This window comes from Trachymyrmex cornetzi, unplaced genomic scaffold, assembly GCF_001594075.2.
Source record: "Trachymyrmex cornetzi isolate Tcor2-1 unplaced genomic scaffold, Tcor1.1 scaffold358, whole genome shotgun sequence".
NCBI classification, from domain to species: Eukaryota; Metazoa; Arthropoda; class Insecta; order Hymenoptera; family Formicidae; genus Trachymyrmex; species Trachymyrmex cornetzi.
This window is the reverse complement of record NW_017298300.1, coordinates 786361-809131: the sequence shown is the minus strand read 5'-3', so window position 1 is coordinate 809131 and position 22771 is coordinate 786361. Positions and strand designations below refer to the sequence as shown.

At 34.3% G+C, this 22771-nt stretch overlaps 2 protein-coding genes and 1 long non-coding RNA gene across 8 annotated transcripts in view; 1 reads left to right on the top strand and 2 right to left on the bottom strand.

Moving 5' to 3' along the window:
* Positions 1-2492: 2492 nt before the first annotated feature.
* Positions 2493-8011, bottom strand: LOC108763408 (uncharacterized). The gene is made up of 3 exons (XR_001940218.1): positions 7937-8011; positions 2944-3259; positions 2493-2755 (listed from the first exon to the last, which is right to left on the bottom strand). It is a non-coding gene; the product is annotated as an uncharacterized LOC108763408 (long non-coding RNA).
* Positions 8012-12959: 4948 nt separating this feature from the next.
* Iyd (Iodotyrosine deiodinase) lies at positions 12960-15988 on the top strand. Of its 4 annotated transcripts, none has more exons than XM_018511002.1 (4): positions 12960-13439; positions 14388-14591; positions 14903-15219; positions 15661-15988. In XM_018511002.1, exons 1-4 carry the CDS (start codon positions 13277-13279, stop codon positions 15844-15846), a joined length of 870 nt encoding a protein of 289 aa, XP_018366504.1. In that variant the 5' UTR covers positions 12960-13276; the 3' UTR covers positions 15847-15988. The 4 variants fall into 4 exon arrangements, with proteins under 4 accessions (XP_018366504.1, XP_018366505.1, XP_018366503.1 ...); XM_018511003.1 differs by having other exon boundaries at positions 12961-13331; positions 14385-14591; positions 15661-15987; XM_018511001.1 differs by having other exon boundaries at positions 12961-13439; positions 14385-14591; positions 15661-15987.
* A 427-nt stretch (positions 15989-16415) lies between these two features.
* The window catches only part of d4 (double PHD fingers d4), a 13035-nt gene continuing 6679 nt past the window's right edge, over positions 16416-22771 (bottom strand). The window contains exons 8-10 of one of the 3 annotated variants that reach the window (XM_018510998.1): positions 22581-22771; positions 18163-18275; positions 16416-17771 (exon numbers count right to left, since the gene is read on the bottom strand). In XM_018510998.1, the coding sequence (XP_018366500.1) occupies positions 17640-17771; positions 18163-18275; positions 22581-22771 (436 nt within the window). In that variant the 3' untranslated portion in view covers positions 16416-17639. Of the gene's footprint in view, positions 17772-18162; positions 18276-19925; positions 21827-22580 lie in introns of those variants that run through there. The other 2 variants (XM_018510999.1, XM_018511000.1) reach the window with 2 other exon arrangements.

The window sequence follows — 22771 nt, the reverse complement described above, 5'->3', positions numbered from 1 at the left end:
GCCTTGACCAGATTCGCGAATATCTCGCCCCGTTTTCTTCAGGAGTGTCGCCCGTCGCTAGCTGACGGGAAGTCGCGTGCTCCGGAACATCTCGGAATGTCGGCTGTCAGCCTAATCGTGCGGGATCGCAACGTGTTGATTCATCACACGCGCACTTTTATCGGAATGTATAGTCTCTGACCAATGTCGTATCCTCGGAGTTTAGGCACAAACGACAGCTACAATTTCTCATCGGTCACGCTGTCTCCAGTCGCGTTTCCAGCTCGACAAGGATGTCGATCACGGATACATTGTTGTTGAATAATAATTCCGAGATCGAAGGTCGCGAGTGTGCGGAACGTTCACGCAACGGAAGATAATGATTTTGTAAACCTCGTCTATACTTGAAGTTAGTCTCGCTTTTATAAAGCTACACTTTCACCCGAAACGGGCCGTGTTTCGATAACGCGCGAGATCAACAGCCCGTGTCCTCGCGAAAGTAACGACCTCCGTAACAAGCGCACGACACTGCGACAAGATTATCGTGCCCACGCGTATGTACCATACGAATTACACGAAGCGCAAACGGGAATCCACACGACGTACCCTCCCTGCGTGATCGTTGTGGACTAAAGAACTGTGAAGAACCTGACCGACGGACCCTACACGAGCGCTTCACCCACCCCACGCCTCCTCCCCTCCCCCCCCTTCCTCTCCCACTGCGCGAGTACTAACAGCTGATTTGGAAAACACCGAGGCCCCCTCTTCAGGGACGGCTCTAGCGCAACGTTGCGCCCCGAGGTTACATAACGCGACTCTTGGACGTTGATCATGCAGAAAGGAATCTTCTCTTTGAATACAATCAAAATTAATGTAACGATCATCGCAGTCGTATAATAAAAAAAAAAAAACTATATCAAGGTACGTGTTGTGAAATGGATTCTAATCGAAATAATTCCATTTTTTCTAGAAAATAAGTACAATAAAAATCTAGGAAATAATTGAACAATTCCGATCGCAATCCATTTCGAACAGGATCTTATTCGTGAAAAAAGATTGCGTATGAAAATACTAGGGAAATCTATAATATACGTAACATTTATTATATTTTCGTTAATTTTCGTATACAATATTTTTGAAGAATAAGGCCCCAGTTCCATAATTAAATTACTAATTTTAAAAAATATCACATTATGAACGGAATTCAGGCGTTTCTCATAGAGCAGATAACTCTCTGCTCCCTGTGCACTGCGCATTGATTGCGCATTGACTGCAATATCGTAATTTACAATCGTGTAATTTATTTAAAGCTGATCGAAAAACACACCGCCATATCGAGTACACTGTAAAAAAGCGGTATGTAAAAATCGCAAGAACAACATATATTCCATTAAAAATCGTGTAATTTTAACATTTTTCGCATAATTTTACGTATCGTTTTCACAGGGTATAATTGTTACAGTAAAATATGAAAATTCGAATATTTAGCCAATATTTATTCGATATCATTAGTTAACTGGATATAGCGAATGTAATTATAGGGAAATATTACAAAAAGATCCATCATCGTATAAATGATATTTGACAACAGTTCCTTTGTTTGTTCAGTTGGATTGACAGATAATTTCGAGAAGATTCAAAATCGCATGATATTTTTCAAAAGATAATAGATTTTTTCACTAATCCTTTTAAAATAATTTTATTAAATTAGTAAAGTAAAACATTGAACAATGTTTTAAACAAAAAATTTAAAAAATTTCTAAATAAGAATTTTATTTTCTTAAACGATGGAATTTTTTTAAATAATAATTTTTTTATTTGATTAACCATAAAAATAAAACTCAAAAGTTTTAAGACGTAATTGTATGTGTTTTGAAAGATATCGATGCGTCGAGAAGTATACAGAATTTTGTCTTTAAACACACTTTATCAAGCAGATGTTGACTCGTGATGTATACATGAAAGTTGTCGAACGAAAACTGTAGGAATATTTTAAATAAATTTGATGGTTATGATAAATTTATGATGGATTTGCGGATATATAAACTTTTGAAATACCTGAAACAAGTAATTGATATTTAAATACAGTATATATTTTTCTGTATATAGTTGCAGATTTTTTGCCGGAGTTTCGCGCTTCGTTGCGATTCTCTTTCAAAAATTTACCAATTGAAACGATCAAATTTAAACGTTTACAGAAAATTCAAAATATAATAGAAGAGAGAAATGTGAGCATTTTATGAATTATTAACGTTTAATAGCATGACAAAACATAATAGTACAATAAAAGATGTATAATATATTAAATTTTCCTGGAGAAAATATGTATAATAGATTTTAAAATTAAAAAAAAAAAACTTTCTCGAATAAAAAAGAATCATAATTTTCCAATGATATTAAAATGAGGTGTAAAATTTATAAGAAATATTCAATATTGCAGTTTAATATTACGTATTTATGGAGACACAGAACTATTCAATTCATCGCTTACAATCGTATAAATTTACAAGCCGATAATGCGCTTCGCTTCAGTGTTCAAGCATACGGGATTAAAGTTCAGAAAATCATCATCGTGCTCGAACTGGTTTACCTTTGATCTTTCGTAAATATTTCATAGGGCTTCAGTGGTATAGTATGTTAGTATGGAATTTCCCTTTTAGTGCACTGAAAAGAGTCTGGCTACACTAATTGAAATTCTGGCTGGAAAAATCAGCATTTGTTTCGCGTAATTACGGTGAACTGCTACCTGCAATCAACGCTAACACAAGTCTTCTTTCTATAAAATTAAAAAATACATATATTTAAAATTATTTATATTTGTCAAGAATTTCGTAATTATTATGCGTAAGTATTTTGCGTTTAAATATTTTTTATTTCAGTGACAGTAAGTGTAACGAGAGATTATTTGTAATTAATTATATAAATGATGAATCGGAAATAAAATTCGTCATCTCGCCAACTTACCAATTGACAGTTTCGCTGGCAAAAAGTCGCAATTTAACGACGATGTTCGCGGTGGATTGGATAATATTCATGCAGGTTTGTCTTCGGGAAGCCAACATCGATGGAACCGGCTCCAGAGATATCGTTTATCGAAAACCCGACATCGAAGACGACCGGCTTCACGCATTTTTTCATTCTCAGCGAGAACAGGATTCGCGGGTGTGTTCGTAACCAAGGCGACTTAATCGTGTTCCGCGTGATAACAGCAACTATGGTCGACATTTGGTCATTTGTAATTTTCCGTGAAGAAAAATAATAAATAGGATTCTTCTGCGATCTAAAAATTCGTATAAATACCAAAAGTAACAATAGATCAAAATATAGATCACGGAAAATTAAGTATAAAAATGATATGTAATAAACAATTATATATCAGAAAATTATAACTAATAACGTTATCTTTCGAATAATATTATTATACCCTAAAAGAACGATTTTGATCATATATATAAAAATTTTAGTTAAATACGGATCTGAAAATAATATTGAATTCTTAAAATAATTAGCAATTTTCTCAAACACGAGCAAAAGACTGCAAAAAGTTTCGACATTCTAGCAACCAGATTGTGCGTTCTACATAATTATTTTAATAGTCCAACAAAATTATTTTCAAATGTGTATCTAGCTATGTAAATTAGATACTTCTGTAAAATCGTCTCTTCCATGTATTAATATTATGCTGAAATGAACAAAATGATCTTCCAAACATGAATATGCTTAATTATCATTAATACAAATATTGTACGCAAAACGTACATAAAATTGTTGAAGAATTAGACGAGATACACAGAAAAAACGGTATTATTAACGGTATCTAAAAATTTAGCTAGATACAAATTTAAAAATAATTTTGCCGAACTATCAAAATAATTATATAGGACACTCAAACTGATTGCCAGAATATCTTTTTGCAGCATTATTCATCATATTTTGACGGCCTACAACGACTTATTTTAATGGTCCAATAAAATTATTTTTAAATTTGTATGTAGCTAATTTTAGATTTGTATGTAGCTATTTTTTAATTTTAGCAAAACTATTTTTTTCATATAGATTTCGAAAGACATTCGTGAATAACTTTCACGATGAATCGTTAAATAATTTCTTAAAGTAAACAAATTAAAATTAAAAATAATCGAATAAACTTTGAAATATATTTCATCCACTGCATTCTACCATCAGCTTATTTTCTTAGCTTTGATTAACTGTTTACCGTCTTTCAATTTCCAAATATAGAGTTAGGAGATTCCTAGAAGTAACGAATGACTGAATCATTTCGTGACTTTGCAGTTTCCTTCATCTCTTTGTATGGCTTGTTCGCAAAAACTTATAATTGTTGTTCGTAATTGTTGAATAATTGTGAATAATAACGACCGTATGATACTCAAGTAACATTTAAAATTAAATGTCAGATAAAGTATATATGTATCAAAAAGTTGAAAGAAAGATCTAGACGGGCGAAAGCGGAGAGAGAGAGAGAGAGAGAGAGAGAGAGAGAGAGAGAGAGAGAGAGAGAGGCGGCAAGGAAGAGGAACGACGCAGAATATCCCTCAACGAGTTCGTATACATTTTAACAGGTGGCGGCACATCGTTTCTGTTGTTGAATAAATAATCGGCTACGACGTTAGAACCGTCGAGATACGCTGAACCTTAATCATTGGTGTTCACGGTCCACGATGTAATATTACACTGTATTACGATAACCGCGTTAGTGCACTTGATTGTATCTTATGTGATCGTCGCATTCAATTCTTCCATTCTCTCTTTTTCTTTTTCTTTTCTTATTTTAAGATGGCATACTCATGCGTGATAATAGTATTAAAATTTATTAAATCAAGCACTTAATCTAATTACAGCACTTAATGTAATTAAATTAACAGCAGTAGATTTTTTTAAATAGTTTTTAGTTACATATATTAATATTAATAAATTTGTGATTAAGTATTCAATAAGACAGAAATTTTTTGATACTGTTTAGTACAATTTAATATAATCGTTTAACATGTCATATTTTGGAAAAAGTATTATAAAAAAATTTAAAGGTCATGAAATAAACGATAATATTTCTCCGATGAAGCTATAAATATTTTTCTGGTCAAGCATGCAATATATTTGGTTGCCTTGGTGATAAGCAATTTCACAGTATCTCTATGATATTATGTAACTTCAGTGATACGTGAGACATCTAAAAAAAATTATATCTTTCGTCAAAGTACAATCTAAAACTATGACACATAAATATCAAGCATATTATCGCCATGAAAAATCTATCAATAGCTTTCCAGCCAAGACGATAACCTTAAAATGCTTTCTTAACCGATGATTCTCCATTTCTTTATCTATAGTTTAGGGATGGAAACGCTTTAAAAGTTATAAAGCAATAACTTTTGTTTGCCCTTTCTTTCTTCGTCCGTTGCAAGAAATAGCTTTAGAAAAAGGTTACTTTGGAAGATCAGAAGTATGTTTTCAGGTATCAGTTACTAGATGAGAAGAAATGAGTGATAACAAAAAGGACAAAAGTTTTGACTAATCGCAAAAAAAGGTTTTTTGCCGATTGGCAAGAAATTTTTCTTTAAAATATTGAATATTTGTGACCAAGTCTAAACGAATGACCGTTGTCAACGAGATATATTGCTTGAAATAAGAAGAAGAGCATGAGGAATGAACTCTTAACATGAGCAGGTGAAATAGCAGGGTTTTCAATGACACATGTAAGACCAATATTTCATCTTGTAAAAATATCGACAAAGATTCTTCATAAAGATAGTAAAGCAATCAGGTAAGGCGTATATTAGTAATCCGAATGATACTTTCATATTATGTACCAACTTTCGACAAAAGCCGACGCTCGTGTCTTTCACATCTGAAAAAGATTGGAAAATACAAGAAAAAGAAAGAGAGCTTAAAGAATTTTAGTGATTATTATGAGACAGACGTCTGTTTTTTTACAGATGTGAAATATAGCTGCATACTTCTTTGCATAAGAATGTATTGCATATATTTTTTTAACAAAACAAAAAATCATTGAAAAATTTCAGATTTTTCTACATTGCGTTCAGCAGAAAAACATCTTTGCAACAGTTGTAAAATTCTAACATAATGGGATTTTATCCTTAGTGCTTCTCTCTTTCATTGAACCTAAGTATATATATGTATAAACCAATTACATTAAATAATCTTATAACAATCGCGAAGCTGCTTTTTCTGTTGAACGCAGCCAATTGTATTCAAAAGTTAGCATTATATATACAAATTTAAAATCTGAATAAAAAATAATTTCAATAAAAAGTATATATGTTTGTGTGTTTTTAAAAAATAATTAAGATATAAAATGAAAAAATTTATTATAAAAAATTATATTCCGAAATACATTAAATATTGAACTGTTTCATATGTTATACGCAACATTCATTTTTACACAGAAAATATAAATTACAGTCCAATTACAGTCACTGTTTGTAAAGACATATACCTGATGCATCTTTAAAGTGAGATAGGTATATGTTTGATGCTTGGCGAAAGTGAGAAAGAAAGTTTTAGTGCAGTCTAATATAGCAATAAAAAACAAACTTGATAATTGTTTTCGATTACAGAATGGCTCTTCTGGATTCTTGAAATCATCGTCGAAAAACGGGCTGAGAGTTTTGTCTTTGCCAGATCTAACGAGCGCGAAAGAATGATTTTTGGCGACGCGACAGCGTTTTTGATAGATCAGACCTAATTTCTAAAATGGCTGTCCGATTATGTTTACATATTGCTGTACGGTTAAATATAGAGAGAGCCTATTCATCTAGGCGAGAAGCCGCGCGCGTTCTCGCCTTCTCGGAGGCGATCTCGAGAGACGCGTCATCGAGAGAGAACGGCGAGAGTTCTTTTTTTCTTTCTTCGTCCTTTTCTTTTTCAGACGATTTTCAAGCGAGAGGCCGACGAAGCCAGCCGTCGCAAAAAACTTCGCTTGTCGCAAGTTTTAATTTTATGCCGCGCGCTACGTCGACGGTGCTGCTATTCGTTCAAAACGTCTACAAGCGACACTTGATATTTCTCTCGATTACCCTATGGCTCTTCTATCAAAGTACAAAACGCGACGGCGCCGGCGGCGCGTGTCGAACGATTGCGTAATACAACATATTCGGATGTCAGTTATCATGAGATCTGTTTTTTCTTTTAAAGCTGAACTTATAATGTATTCTTTTTGCAGCAAAACAGGTTTTGTACATATGTTTGTGACATTTGACAAAAGCGAGAAGAAACTCAGACAAAAACGCATGTTCAAAAACGGGACACAAAATTTCTTAAAACACAAAGACGTTTTATATCCATTTCTACCAATGTAGATAACTTTAATCTCGATTCTCAGAATTAGAAGATAAAAAAATAAGTTAAACCGAGCTTAATCTATATTGATAAATATGAACATTAAAAACACGTTCACAAAAGCGCCTTAAAACATTTTTACAAAAAATGCTTATGCTCGTTTCTACCAATGGTTTAATTTAATATCTTGATTCAACTAATTCTTCATCTTTCTCTAGTTCTAAAGAATTAGAAAAAGACATCTTAAAAACGGTTTAAGACGTTTTACGTCCTGCTTTTAGACTTTGTGTTGTCTGGGAAAGTTACAATGCAACGTCTAGTTTCTAGTGCAGCAATAAAAAACGAACCTATTGAGAAACAGGTTCAAATGTGATCCGTGATACGGGAATGATGAAGCACCGTAAAACGATATTCGCGATCGTGTGAAATATAACGCAAAGAGCCGACAGCGATTTCGGTAAGTTCGCGAGGCGCGCTTCTGGCGCTCGCGATCGAACGGAAGAAAGGATATATATCGTTGACGCGTGTTCGCCGCAATTCGGCGAAATCTCGCCTGATCTCGCCTCGGGCTTGATCCGCGGACTTTGACGTCTACAACAGTCTAGAACGTTTGCAAGGTGACGGAAAGCAATGGACGTACCAAATATTAACTCGTGGGTGACCGTCTGCTCCGTGCTGCTCCGTGGCATGTTGAAAGCGGGTGGGGGTGGCGGTGGAAGTAGCGGCTGCATGGCGTTCTCCATACTCTCTCGCTCACTCTCTCTCTCTCTCTCTCTCTCTCTCTCTCTCTCTCTGTTCCTATCTTCTTCCTTCCTACGTCGCGCACTTGTCACCAGTCACCGTTACCGTTGTTCCTGCAGGACGTCGCGATCAGGAACGAACTCGAATCGCTGATTCGACGACGCGCATTTCGCGGTACACACGCCTATATCCGCGTCGGGATTGTCGAGAGAAACGTCTCTCTCGCGCTCCGTGTATATCGCTTACGCGCACACGTGTGGAAATTCCGCGCGTGTACCCGCGACGGACGACGGACGACGTACGTACGTACGTACGTGTGTGTGCGCGCGCGCTCGCTCAGTTGTGCGGAGTACGCGATAATACGACGTAGAGTGAGAGCTTTTGCGCGTGCAGAAGGTGCAGCTGTGGGCGCACCGGCACGACGCGCCTCGTCGACACGGGGAAAATCACGTTCAGCCGGTGCCGCTGTCCTTTTCACATCATCACCTTCCGTAAACCGCCCGATTCGCCGCGCCCGAATGGTGCGGACGGAACGGAACCCGCACAGCCGTGTCTGCCGTGTCGCCGGACCCGTGCACGTTTTCGCTACTACGCGCTTCACGCGTCTCGCGCAGCCGCCGAGCGCCTCCGCTTATTGGCTGCTCGCGCGCTGACCACTCAGCCGTCTCAGGCCCGTACCGTCGTACCTCCGCGCCATCCGCGCCATCCGCGATTGTCCGGATCGAAGTCCTCCTCCTAGATTACGTTCGAACAATACCCTACTTCCGAAGTACCTTCGATCATTTTATCGTTGTTGTTCACCAGATATTCAACAAACTTACGATGATTTTTTTTTTCTCGGAGATTTGTAAACACTCGAGTATTTTTCAACAAAGTTCTCTTGGAGAACATTCCGACAAGGACTGACGGTAAATTCAATGTGTGGCACGCGGAAAGCATCCGACTTGACTCGTACAACATATACACTAATTGTAACATATAAAAGCGTTCAATAAAATGCACATCTGTTATGGAATTGCTGTTATTGTTTTGACGTTTATACTTGACTTGTATAATGGTCAAGGCGCGTTTATACCGTAAATAAGCGAGAATGGATTGAAATTCATGGAAATGGATTCAGATTTTCAAAAGTATATCGCAGGAACGTTAAAGTGAAGTCCTTTTCCAATCCCAATGTATTTTTATTCATTTATAGGAATTGCATGAAGCACATTTCTGTACCCTTTAATCTAAAAAAGTAATATCAACTTTTTTTAAGTGCATCATAAATACTGCTCAATTCAAAAATTTGAATAGGAAATGCAGTTTTCCAATCCAAATTAAATCTAGTTGAATCCAATAGAATCCAATTGAATTTAATTGAATTCAAAAAAAGTTTTTTTATTTAAACGCATTCGAATATAGATAAAATTTCAATTCATTTTAATCCATTCTCGTTCTCTGAATATGCTTGGCGAATGTAACACGTCTATTCGAAATTGCCACTGGATCTACGAAGTTGATATATAAAAATTAAATACAAAAATGAGCAAATTTACTATATATTATAGGTTTTAACTAATTAGAATTATTATGAATATGTTCGAATGAATTTGCTTATTTTTATAATTTTCATTAAATTGTGATACATAATCGCTGAGCTAGAGTTAAACAAAGTGTAATGATCCCATTCCAAGCATCGCTGTGATACATATTTCATAGGTATAATGATACAACACAGACAACTGTTCCCAGCCAATCGCTTTGTGTATTTAATAGAATACTTAATGTCAAAATCGATGAAATAAAAGGTAACAGGAAAGACAGTACTCAGACACGAATTAAATTTAAACATAATATTATACTTTGTCAAGCAGAATTTGATTGAGTTTTTGAAAATTATTATATTTAATTGATTCTCACTCACACCGAATGCTTGACACGGTCCTGCTCTCTCGAGAATTTCGTACTCGGTTTCTTATCTCTCTCACTGCTTTTTTTATCTTATATGAGGTAGTTCTAAAGTGTCGAACGCAGCTTCTGATATTATTTATTCTGTTCTTCTGTAAAAGGTCTGTATGCAATTGGAATATATCCTCTGCGATTCTGGAGGAGGACATTGTATACTGCGTTCTCGTTAATTCTATGTATCGATTTTTCCTTATTGATATAATCAAGGTCAACACGGCGCACGTTGCATCACCTTGTGATCGTAAAACGAGAGAGAAAACGAGAAAATGCGCTGTCAGATTGGTACACAAGTCAAAGGATTGATTCGTTAATAATTATATAAAAATAACGAGAAGAAAATGCAAGAATCGATAACTTAGTAAGCAAGCTGACGTAGTTATTTGTTGTCATTTGACGTCAAAATGGGGTCTTTAACGTCATTTGACGTTAAAATGACAACAAATGACGTCAGTTTATTTGTTGGAAAGACGTATTTCTTTTTTCAATAGGCTTATAAAATTAGTCTGCCTAAGGAAATTTTCTCGCAGAAGTTTTATACAGAGTAATACAAAAAAATCTCTTATTTTATATTAAATAAATAAAAATCTATTTTTACTAAATAAATAAAAAATTTATATCTATGAAAAACTTTTTAATTTATTATAATTTTTTTCTCTTTTATAACCCTTATATTATCGATCTGTTGCTGGACAAAGTTATGTAATATTATGTAAATAGAGCAAGAGAGTATAAAGCTATTAGAAATTTCTGAGAAAACTAATTCTCTCTTTCAATTACATTCTCAGTCGCCGTATTTGGCAAATGAGGGAGAAACGCGTTTAAAATGCAAACGAAACGCTCTTATACGATTTTCAGTTCTCAACGAACCGAGACAATTAATAACTATCGTCACAATTAATAAACTCAGCTTACGGTGCAGCTAATATATCTATAATCAGAAAACTAAAAGTTTATGATAGAAATTTGACACGAGTGATACAAATATCAAATTCGAGTATCCATACTTGTGCTATATTATTCGATCGTTCTCTTCCATCAGTTGACTACCAAGTCCTAAAATAGGTAGTAAAAAAAGTGAGAAAACGAGTATCATTAAGAGACGAGATCTGGAACAGGATAGAATCTTGTCACTCGGACTTGCTTTCTCGTTTCGCCAATTGGCACGTATAAATTCTTCCATATTTGGACCACATTCCAAAACCCTTTCGAGGAAAATTTTATTCGAAATGTACATACAGGACACGTAACATATATTACATCTTAGCGAGTAAAATTTTCCTTGGAGAGGACGTTTTGGAGTATAGAATCATTATATTATTACTTTTGATTCTTAAAAAACAGTCGCTCGAGTCTGACCTGTACCTCATAAGACACATTTATTCTAAAGAAAAATTCATCATTTCCTCTGTAAAAGCATAAAAAGTTGCTTGTCCCTTTAAGGCGTATAAATATTTCCGTTAGGAGGACAGACAAAATATTGAAAGTAAACGAGGAGGCGTGCAAATCCTCTCTCTGTTGGCCAGCAGTTTCATAATAAAGCCAAAAATATTTTGTAATAATGTTTAATGTCGACCGTAATTTAAAGTAACACATTAATATCGCTCGTTTTTTAACCTCTCGCCTGATAATAAATAATGATTACGTTCAGCAGAAAAAAAGGACTTTGCAACTGTTGTAAGATTTTTTAATACAATTAATTACTTATAAAATAACAGGACCTTATTTATGTGGGTTTGTGATTAAAAAAATTTTTTTCATGAGTTTAAAATTGACAACTGTTGATCAAATTCAAAAAGGACACATTTCTGAACATAAAAAAAAGTATGGGACTTTTTCAAATATTTATATGACTGTAGTAAAGATTTTAAAAAGTATATAGTACACATGTGTGTACCCAATATAGTCTAAATATATATGTTTTCCTCTTTTTTATAGAAAAAATGTTAGAAAAATGGAAAATAAAGTGATGCAGTGTTACTTTTATAAGATTATAAGTTTATTAACATATTGACGTGTTTATTGACATGTAAGAATACACAAAGAACTATTTTCCAAATAATCGCTTATTTACTTACTTATCTCTACGATGTTTAGCAGATGAATTAAAATCTATATACAGTTTGGAATAACAGAAATACCAAGAAAAACATTACAATCGATGTGTGTACATTCAATATATCTGGGTTGGCCATATTGTTTCTACCTTACAAAGGATATTTCTCCTGTTTTATTAAAAACAAAACGTCCTGTGTGTGATGAAGATATAAATTAAATACATTGTTGTAAAGGTATAAATACAGAGCTACAATAATATAAACTACAGAAATTAATAACTTCTCTTAGTAGTTATAAAAAACAATTACTTATATCTACGAAAAATTACATCATGACTGCATTTTGCTTTACTGACAGTATAACAGAATGAACCACTGAGCAATATACTAATGCAATCGAGTCAGACGGATAGCCTGCATGTCTTACTAATGCTATCTTGGTGAATTCATCGTGTAATTAGTTACAGGTTTCTCTCTGTACCTACAAACAATGAATATTGAATACTAGGTCATATAGGGTTTGATTACTTTACATTTAGATCCATGCAATGGAACTAGAGACATAAACCAATCATATTAAAGAATCTTACAACAGTTACAAAGCTACTTTTTCTGCTAAATATGGTCAACGAAAATCATAGTTTACGAGCTGTGTAATCATCAGGTCATACACAGGTAGAATACAAAATCATAATAAGATCAAAATGACATTAAATATCATTCATGATATAATTAATAATGATTTATATGTACTTTTTTAACTAAAAAATTACTTAATATCATTGTCATTATGTCAAGAATTCATCACAAAATTATCGTCAAAAATGTATTATTTGAGAAAAATCTTTAATTACTGAAGAACGGAGAGAGAGGGAAAAAGAAAGATCCCCACTCTTTTCCTTTTCCCGCAGCGTAGCTCGCGCCTGAATTGAAATTGTACATATTCGATGTTCTTAAGTGATGGTGGTGAATGTCCGATAGCGACTGTGTTTAACAAAAAAAGCAATTTTACACTTTAACTGTTGTAAGATTTTGTAACATGACCGATTTGATGCATTTATCCAGTGAGAAGTCAATTGTATTAAACAATTTTGCAACAGTTGCGTTTTTACTGAATGCAGTCATTGACGTCATTTTACTTTATCTTTCGTGCAACTTGCATTGTCTCACTCGATAGTTGATAGTGAATCAGTAACATGTGAAGAGTCGTATAACCAATTACATTGTGCGTAGAAATGTTCGCCGAATATTTGCCCTTCACGATCAAGTACCTTTATCACATAATCATTGGTATCGTGTCGGTCATTTTGTTAAAAAAATTCTTTGAACATTTGGTTGAGAGAACTGTGCAAAGTGGGACGAGTGTATTAACCGAGAAATCCACGGAATCAAGTGAAAGTAATGTCGCAGCGGATATATACTTTTACGTATATAAGACGTTGAGTACAAGTGTCAATCATATTTGTTTCATTTTGGAAAAAACGGCGAAGAGACGGCGGAAAATACTAGACCTTTTCACTTAAAATCTTAAAATCAGCTTCTTTATTGCAATAAGTGATGAAGATTCATATATCGCAAAGGATGTAATAACGATAATTAAGGAAATGACAGTAAAAATTAATGATTAATATGCTAAGTTTTGTTGAGTTAATCATGATCAGAAATTATATAATATTATATTTACGTTTTGCAGCTATCAAAAAGCAATCCAAATAGCTGATTTGTTATTTTTTATGTAATTTATAACAGTGCTTTTTCAAAGATTTTTCGACTTTTGTTGTAATGTATTAGTATATAAATTGATCAATTACTTTTGCCATTTATTCTTTACTTTTTAAAAATAATTAAGTTGAAACAAAAATTTGTAGCGCTACTTCATTTGGATCATGTTTACATGATTTTATTAAAAAATTAGCAATTATACCATTCGATAGAACAAAGTTTTAGATAAATTTCTTTATTTTTAATGAAATTAGAGCCACTTAAATTTTGAAGTTTGTAGCGCTATTAACTTTTGTGTTCCAAGTCAGTATAATAATAAATTTAAATAGTTAAAATAATTAATTGTCGATAGTTCTTAGTGTTAAAAAAGTCCATCTCGCGATTTTGCATAATGTGATTCTTATTCCGTTTTCGATTTTAGAAAGAGAACCTAAAATCCTTTTTTCATATTGTATATTAAATATTGTAATTTTATTCCGCCAAAATAAATACAATGTTTGAATTTTATTTTTTTTCTCTGCTGTATCTTTATCAATTCGTCCGTAGTATATATGTTAATTATACACATTTTACGATAAGAGCATTTTGATAAGATAATTTCTTTATATTACTATCTTCCAGAAGTGAATGAACGATCGTTTGAAGTGGAGCCCGCTTTATCACACGATCTTAAGCATATACCATACCATAACGTCCGGAAATCCGAAAAGGAATTATTAGCTCATGCATCAGAATTTTATCGAATAGCTGCAGCAAGGAGAACCTTAAGATTCTTTAGCGACGATCCCGTTCCGAAGGAAGTTATCCGTGAACTTATAAGAGCCGCAGGTATTTCGGTGATACTTATATCAAGTAAAATCTGTTCCAATATTAAAAATTCAAACCCAGAAAACACTGTACGATTAAAAAATTTTAATCCAATGTTTCAAACATTTTCAAGATGTGAACAGTTATTGTAGAAATAAAAATAAAAAAAAAAAATGATTCATATTTATGAGTATAAATTATAAGTTAAAATATCGACATTAAACTTTAATGCTCTAGAATATTAGAAGTAGGTACTTAAAACAAGTTGATTCAATATACTTACGTATACGCATCTCATTTTTTCAAGTTACAATACTTCTTTTTTTATTTAGGTACCGCTCCCAGCGGCGCGCATACAGAGCCATGGACTTTTATTGCGATATCCGATCCAACTACGAAATCAAACATCAGAGATATCGTAGAGCAAGAGGAGAAAATCAATTACAAAAAGAGGATGGGTATAAAGTGGACAACTGACTTATCTCCGCTAAGGACTAATTGGATAAAGGAATACCTCACCACAGCTCCGTACTTGATACTTGTGTTCAAGCAAACTTATGGCATTTTGCCAAATGGACAGAAAAAGATTCATTATTATAATGAAATGAGCGTTTCTATCGCATGTGGAATTCTCATTACTGCTATACAGGTAAATTAAAATATGTCCTTGTCATTAATATCACTGAAGACAATTTCACGAGTCATGAACATAATTTGACGATTCCCATCATGTCAAAAGTCATGAATCTATACATATGATTTATCATTATTAATTTATTATATAATTGTATTGATTGTATCAAAGGTTATCTCAAAACAAATCTTTTTTTTCTGTGAAGAATCTTTTTCACGATTCACGAAAAATCAAATATATATAAACTAAAAATCAAATATATATAACTAAAATAAAGTAATTTATCAAATAGAAGGAAGTATCGATTTGAAAAAAATGATCTCCGATCAAAAATTATTAACAAAATTTTGAAACGAGTCATTACGAACTGTATCTCATAAACTTTGTGATACTTCACTTATGTAATGATTGTGTTTATATTTAACTTAATTTATTGCACACTATTTTTAAATATAGTATACCGGATTGGTGACTCTTACATCTACGCCAATGAATTGCGGACCAGCAATACGCAATATCCTTGGACGTCCATCCAACGAGAAGTTAGTGTTACTTCTGCCGGTCGGTTATCCAGCTAAAGACGCCACTGTACCCAATTTGCAGCGGAAAGATCTGACTGAGATCCTAGTCGAGATCGATTAAAGGAAGTATAAATTACACAATTGATGCCTTACAGCTATCGTTTGATGCGCTAAAAAAATCGCAAGAATATTTCATACGTTTCTTTATTTACATGGAAAAACGAGAATGGGAGTATTTGAAATAAACAATCCAACATGTATTTATGTTAATGCTATTTTTATGAAAAATTTTATATTTTTCGGATTACTAACTTTTTTTAATATCTTACATTACATTTTGTGGATAATAATTATTTACTATAATCGTAGAATGTAGTGCCCCTTGGCTTAAAACATCGCTGCCAATATTACAAAGTAATCGTAACATTCGAAAGAAAAGCTAATCCCTGAAATATAGCACCTGTTCGTGAGTCATATTGTTTGTTATATTTCTTTCTCCTGCAGAGAAAGAAAGAGAGAGTTGAATAAAAAGTATACAATGGCACGCAATAAGACTGTTCTAAACTTAATAATCCGGTTTGTATAAACTAATGTTTATTTTCAAATTTGTATACATGATGTTAAAAATAAGCAATATAAAATATAAATCCGTCGCTCTAATTAGAAAAAAAAAAGAACTTAAGAGTGAGTTGATAGAAATTTGAGTGTATCTAACGATAATACAATTAGGCGGTAATATAAGATCGATAAATTGAAAAATGAGGTTTTATATTAATCAACGAATATATATACCAAATATCACCCACAGCGCCGTCTTAAATTAAGTACATTTAATATATAAAATATAAAAATACTGAGCTATAAATGACGAAGAACATGTAGAATATAATTTTCCTCCAGTACTGCAAGTCTGTATATGACAGCTATGTCCGCTACTAATAGCTATGTGTAAAAGCTTTTAGTATCATGATACATACAGAGAAACAGATAATATTCTATTTATCACTATTCATGGAACAAATACTATTAATATCATGATCTAGAATATGAATTCTTTCATTTTCTTTTCCGTATTCTTTTTTTCTATGAAACGCGGCCCGAGCCAAGTCGATAGCGAGGAGCTAAGAGTTAATGTGAAAACTCGAGAGATCGCCAAATTTTCGTTAAATTTAAGCAACTGTAAAAGTTTGGAAAGCAACAAAATTTCAAATATCATTGACTAAGAGTAGAGTAGAATCTAGAACTAGGAGAGTATTGTCCTATTTAGCGATCTTTAATTAAATCTCTATCGTTCGTTTCGTTCGTTCATGTAGTTAGTAATATCGCTGTAGAGTGTATATACACACGCGTCAGTTTCTAAAATGAGCAAAAAATACACTTTGTTCAGTACGAATGTAAAATCTAACATCATCGGTAAATCGAACTCCGTCTTTGTCTTTAAAATTAGTAATCTCTTTGTCTCCGTTCCACTTACGGAACCTTGCTAACAGTTGGGTTGCGGCATATCTTTATACATCTATTCGTAGAAGCTACCTCAGTTAAATTATAAATATGCGTTTCCTTACATCTTTATCTCGTTGAGATCACCAGTGCCTGAGATATCTAATGTAGTATGCTATATAAACGTATCCTCCTAATTATTATTATTATTATCATTATCATTATCATTAACATAATTTAATTTAACCGGGTAATTGATGATCAATGCAAATTTCGTAATAAATAGTAAATCGATGAAGTTGCCGTTCAGTTTTTCTTTTCTTCTTCTCGAACAAATTTGCCGGTGTGTAAACGCCGTATAAGTAATACTATAGTATATGGATGAGCCCGTGAATACTCTCCTAATTCTCCTAATACGATGACCGCTATACCACAGCAAATGGATAGCTCCGTGACTTATCTATGAAAGTGGACTTAATCACGGTGATGAAATTCGGCTATGCATAGGCGGCAAGACCAGGAGCCCTCGGGAGGTGACGCAAGAGGCGGAGCCAGACAATACATGTGGTAGCCACGATCACAGTCGTCACAGAACAGCAACTGATCCTATTTTAGTTCGCCAAATATACCGTTAATATCAAATCAATCCATGGTCGTGTAAAGCGCATAATATTAATACATTCATTTTCAACGATTCTTGCAAATTTCGATGCCAATAAATTCGTCTGACAGCGCGTTAAACTCGGATCCGTCGATCGATTTTAACGAATAAGTGTTAGAATTATTTCAGATACGAGTTAAAATTGTTTATAAAAACGTAAACATGATGTAACGTGATCCGAAAAGATTCTCCAATAATTCAACAATTCTCTTACGATGAAATCTAGATCAATACTGTATTATTCGTACTATTCGCTCGCGCGCTTCTATTACCGTCCAAACTCATTGCTTAGGCGTTACGAGATCCTGCGAAAGAGATTGCGGAATAGATACTTACATCGTTGTCCGAAGTGCCGCAAATAGAGCAACATTTGCATTCGATACACTGCCACCTGTACTTGCGAACAGAAACGATCATGTTTGCAGTGAATTGCAAACAAGTTGGATGCCCTATAACAAGAACGTACGCACGTCAAGGAACACGTAGTGGGATGGAACGAGGAAACTGTCGTGGGATGCGAGTAGAAAGGTGCCAGGACAGTTATCTTGTGCCGAAGAACAGTGAACTCCAAGCTATTCATTTTTTTAATTTTTTTTTCCATAAATCATTTACTTTTCGATGCTTTCTCATCGTCACATCGTCAAATCAAATTTTTTTTTATACATGTAAGAAAGAAAGAGCATGAGAAATTTGATTCACAAAAGTACGACTCTATATGTCTTTCACCTTTCCTCAGCACTAAAAACGTCCGGAATAATGATACGTCCTCATGTTTCCGCACAGAATATTTTATTTCATGATATCTGTAATTTCCTTTTTTTTTTTGATGTTGCATTTTGAACATACTGTTATTATTTGGAATAATAGGTGGTAAGTAATAGCAGGGCGTACCTTGGAATAGTTCACGTTCTTTCTTGCGCAGCACAATATAAACGTCGCAGATGCACACTCTCCCTCGCTCCTTCTCTCTCTTTCTTTCGCTCTCTTTCACTCCCTCGCGTTCTCTCGCAAATTCTCTCTTTCTTTCATTGTCATACACACAACACGCAACTCATATAACGTATCACATTTTTTATATATATCATATATATACATATATATATATATATGAAGCCACACACATATATATATATATATATATTTATATATAACTAGTGTGACTTAAATACTATATTTATAAGCCTCATTGGGTATTGCTTAATTAAAACTGCCTAATAACAAATCTTCAATTTTATATATAACAAGGAGGAACTATATATCTGCATGCTTCCATTGTTTTTATACCATGTGAGTTTTTCTTACGACAATCTAGGGATAATATAATATTAATTTATACAAGAAACTGAAATGTAGTACCCTCTAGTCTGCCATATTAACTATACCATGTTAAATAATAGAATATTCTACGTTGTATCGTACGTTATATGTAAAGAAGCTGTAACATATCTTTGTCGATAGCCTTCTATACTCGAGTTACATAATATATGTATATTAAAAAGTACTCTGTAAACATGAAACTCTACGATTAAAGAAGACGATTGGTTCACGGCTGTAAATAATTTCCAAAGATTTCAAAAGTGAAATATAAAAAAACAGCGTACACGTACACACGTCTATACGCGTAGGAAATAAAAAAAAGTTGTACGACGTTACAACTTGTGTAGCGTACAAGTGTAGAGTAAGCGACATATAAAACTGCAATATGCCTATATAATTAAAAAATATATAAAATAATTCGAGTTTAGTCAAAGATAGTTTCAACGCCATTCTCGCGCTGTCTATGCTTGAAAAACTCATAAGGTATTACATTAATTTCGTACACGGTATCTTGTTATCCCTAATCAAATGATATTTGTACGAGTATCAAAGCTTGTACAAAACTAAGCTATGTCAGATTTCTACAAGAAGATATTAGTCACGTTTATGTGTGACGCAATCGTTAGAAAGATACCTAACTAAAACACTCGGTAGTGAAAAGAATTTCTTTTTTATGGTCTGTAAATGTAGCTTTATCCCATTATCTTCGTCTTGTTTGTTAAATATTTAATAAATATATTGCGTCATTACAAATAACAGTAATAGCAAAGGGGGCGGTATACTATATTAGGTCGGAGAAGCTAATGCCCACAACTAAAGGTAATTAAGAGCGGCAGATACAATGGAATGTGCGACATATTAGAAAAAATTAACGAGCAGTTCTGATTAAACAAGAACGCGCGCGATCGCGTTTTTCTTTTACTTTTTTCATCTTTACAACGAAATCCGATACATCACCGCGATACACATTTAACATTATGTTATACAATTAAAAAATAAATTCTCTACCTCAGAATACCATCTCACATAAAGCGCTCTACATGGAAAACATTAATAATCGTAATCTAGCTTATGTGAGAATGTAAAATGAGGCTTCTTGAGTAATAAGTTGTCCGAGAGACAAATTGTTACTCAAAATACACAGTTTTGCTATTCAACAAAAGATTGTTACACGGCACATTTTACACGGCTATGTAAAATGCATATCTCACGTTATAGCGAACGTCTCTCTCATTTCTACGAATCCCTGCTCAATATTTCTGAGAGATACGGAGAGATTTATTTTTCAATTAGAAAAATAAATATAATGAACACATCAACGAGTCATTAAACAAGTACCAATCGAAATTATCGTAATAGATAAAACATCATTTCTACTCGGTCGTTACTTAATCTTTTACTCAAAATCCTTTCAAAGTCGCGGAAGGTACGGAGATCCTTAGAATTGCACTCTCTTCTCTTTCGTTATTCCTTTTTCTGCGCTGCGCTCTTAGCTCGTATCATCTAAAACCTCATAATATTCAACAAACGCAAAGCCACCAAAGTATTATATTTACAAGCGTTCGGAAAACGTAGAAATATTGAAATGTGACGCGATCAACACTTCTCGTTATCTTACAATAAATACGTTGCTTTCATTAAAACGATTCTCATGATTGTGCTGGATATATAAAGTATATGTATATATATTTATATATATATATATATATATTGCATCTAAAATTCTTCTAAATCTGCCGGTGCGTTTCTCACGCCGTGCGTCGCCTCCTTCTCTTTTGATTTCTAACACAATAACGAAAATATCGGAATACACTGTCAAACAGAAGACAAATACATCCTCCTCAATACGTGCTCTGGTGGTACTGTGCAACAGGAATTTCAACAAATTTGCGTAAATTCCGCGAAAAAAACAGACGATCGATTTGCTAACCGATGTCCAATCACGCATACACACACACGACGAAAATTTGACTTCAGATGAAGACTTTTTAGTTTCGTACACTCTTTTTTCTCCCGTAATAATTACGTGTTACCGATTCAATATATCTTAGAACTAATCATTGAGATACTATAAATCACAGCAAATTCGCGTAGTAAAGGAATTCCTGAAAATTCCTATTACTCAGATGCGACAAGTTGCACCATTGACAAAACGATGTTTTGTATTCCTCGCCTTGACTAGTGTATGTAAAGCTCGTAACCGTTTGATCTACACTGTGCAGATAATTGAATGCTTCTCTTCTTTAATTATTGCACCCAGTTGCAACAGCATGGCTTTCAGGCTTTCTACTACCCTCAGCGGCAGTGACAAAATGCGTCACGCGACAACTGTAACCCTATACAACTCAAAAAGTTATCCCCCGTATCTCGGTAAATCTAAGGCATATTAAAGAGACGTGATCTGTAAAAGCTGATAATTGGACACTTCACACTTTTAACGGCTACGCGTACATATACCGTTCGTTCGTGATTAACGCATTAACGAAAAAGCAAAAAAGGATTATACAAATGTAACAGATAATTCTAAACATCTCGATTGCACGTTTAACAATTGTAGGTACGTTTGGAATACACGAATGAAGAACAGCGAGATCCTCTTTGCGTAAGGAAGGGCACGTACGCTTGCTTGCTTGCTTGCTCGTAAAATTAACGAATTACTTAATGTCTTTCACGATATTAACAGCTGAAACATGGAAGTATAAACGATTATATATAGCATAAACACGTGTATATATACATTATATATATGTATATACCCAATATTCTTCGTAACGCTTCAATATCGTCATCGAGCTGCCGACTAAATCATCGCGTCGCTAAGTAATCAGTAAGACTCGGTTTCACCAATGTAGAGATTCATTTACTGTTTCCTTTTTCTAACTTTTAAAATTTTAATTCTATTAGAAAATGATAAACAGTAAATTGAATGAAAATTAAAATTAATCTTATATTGCTGGATCAGGTCTAAGAATCATGTACATCCCGTAAATAAGTCACCTCGCACATTCGCGCGTATCGCGAGGAAGCGTACGCAAGATATTGCAACAAAGTGATTCCTTTTTTCTTTCTTTTTTCTTTTTTGAGTTGTATTTGGCTATGTATGCACAGAACGCAGTGCGCGATAGGCTCGCAAAGAGACGTAGAAAATAGAAGTACCGTCCGTAGAAATGTATGGTTCTCACCGCCGTGCCGATCCGAAATATATTGATTTCAATAAATACATGTGGCTACACGATTACCATCGTCATCGTGGTCATCGTCGTCGACGTCGTCGTCGTCGTCGTCGTCATCGTCATCGTCATCGTCATCGTCATCGTCGTCGTCGTCGTCATCGTCGTCGTAGTAATCATCATTGTCGTCGCACGCCGACGACAGTGCGAGTTAATTGTGATTCGCTCGCCGGGTGTACTTGCGCTTCATCTTTTCCTCTGGCTTACCTGAGCGGCCGCAATCGCTGCACGACACCAGCTCCTCGGAACCACCGGTCTTCTTGTTTTCACGTGCATCACCCAGGCAGAAGTCGCAGTACGGGGATGGCTGCGCTGCCGACGACTTGCCACCGCCGATCTTCTTCTCCGCGGACGGTCCTCCGGGTGTGGGTGGCCCGCCCGTGGCGCCTGCGGTTTCC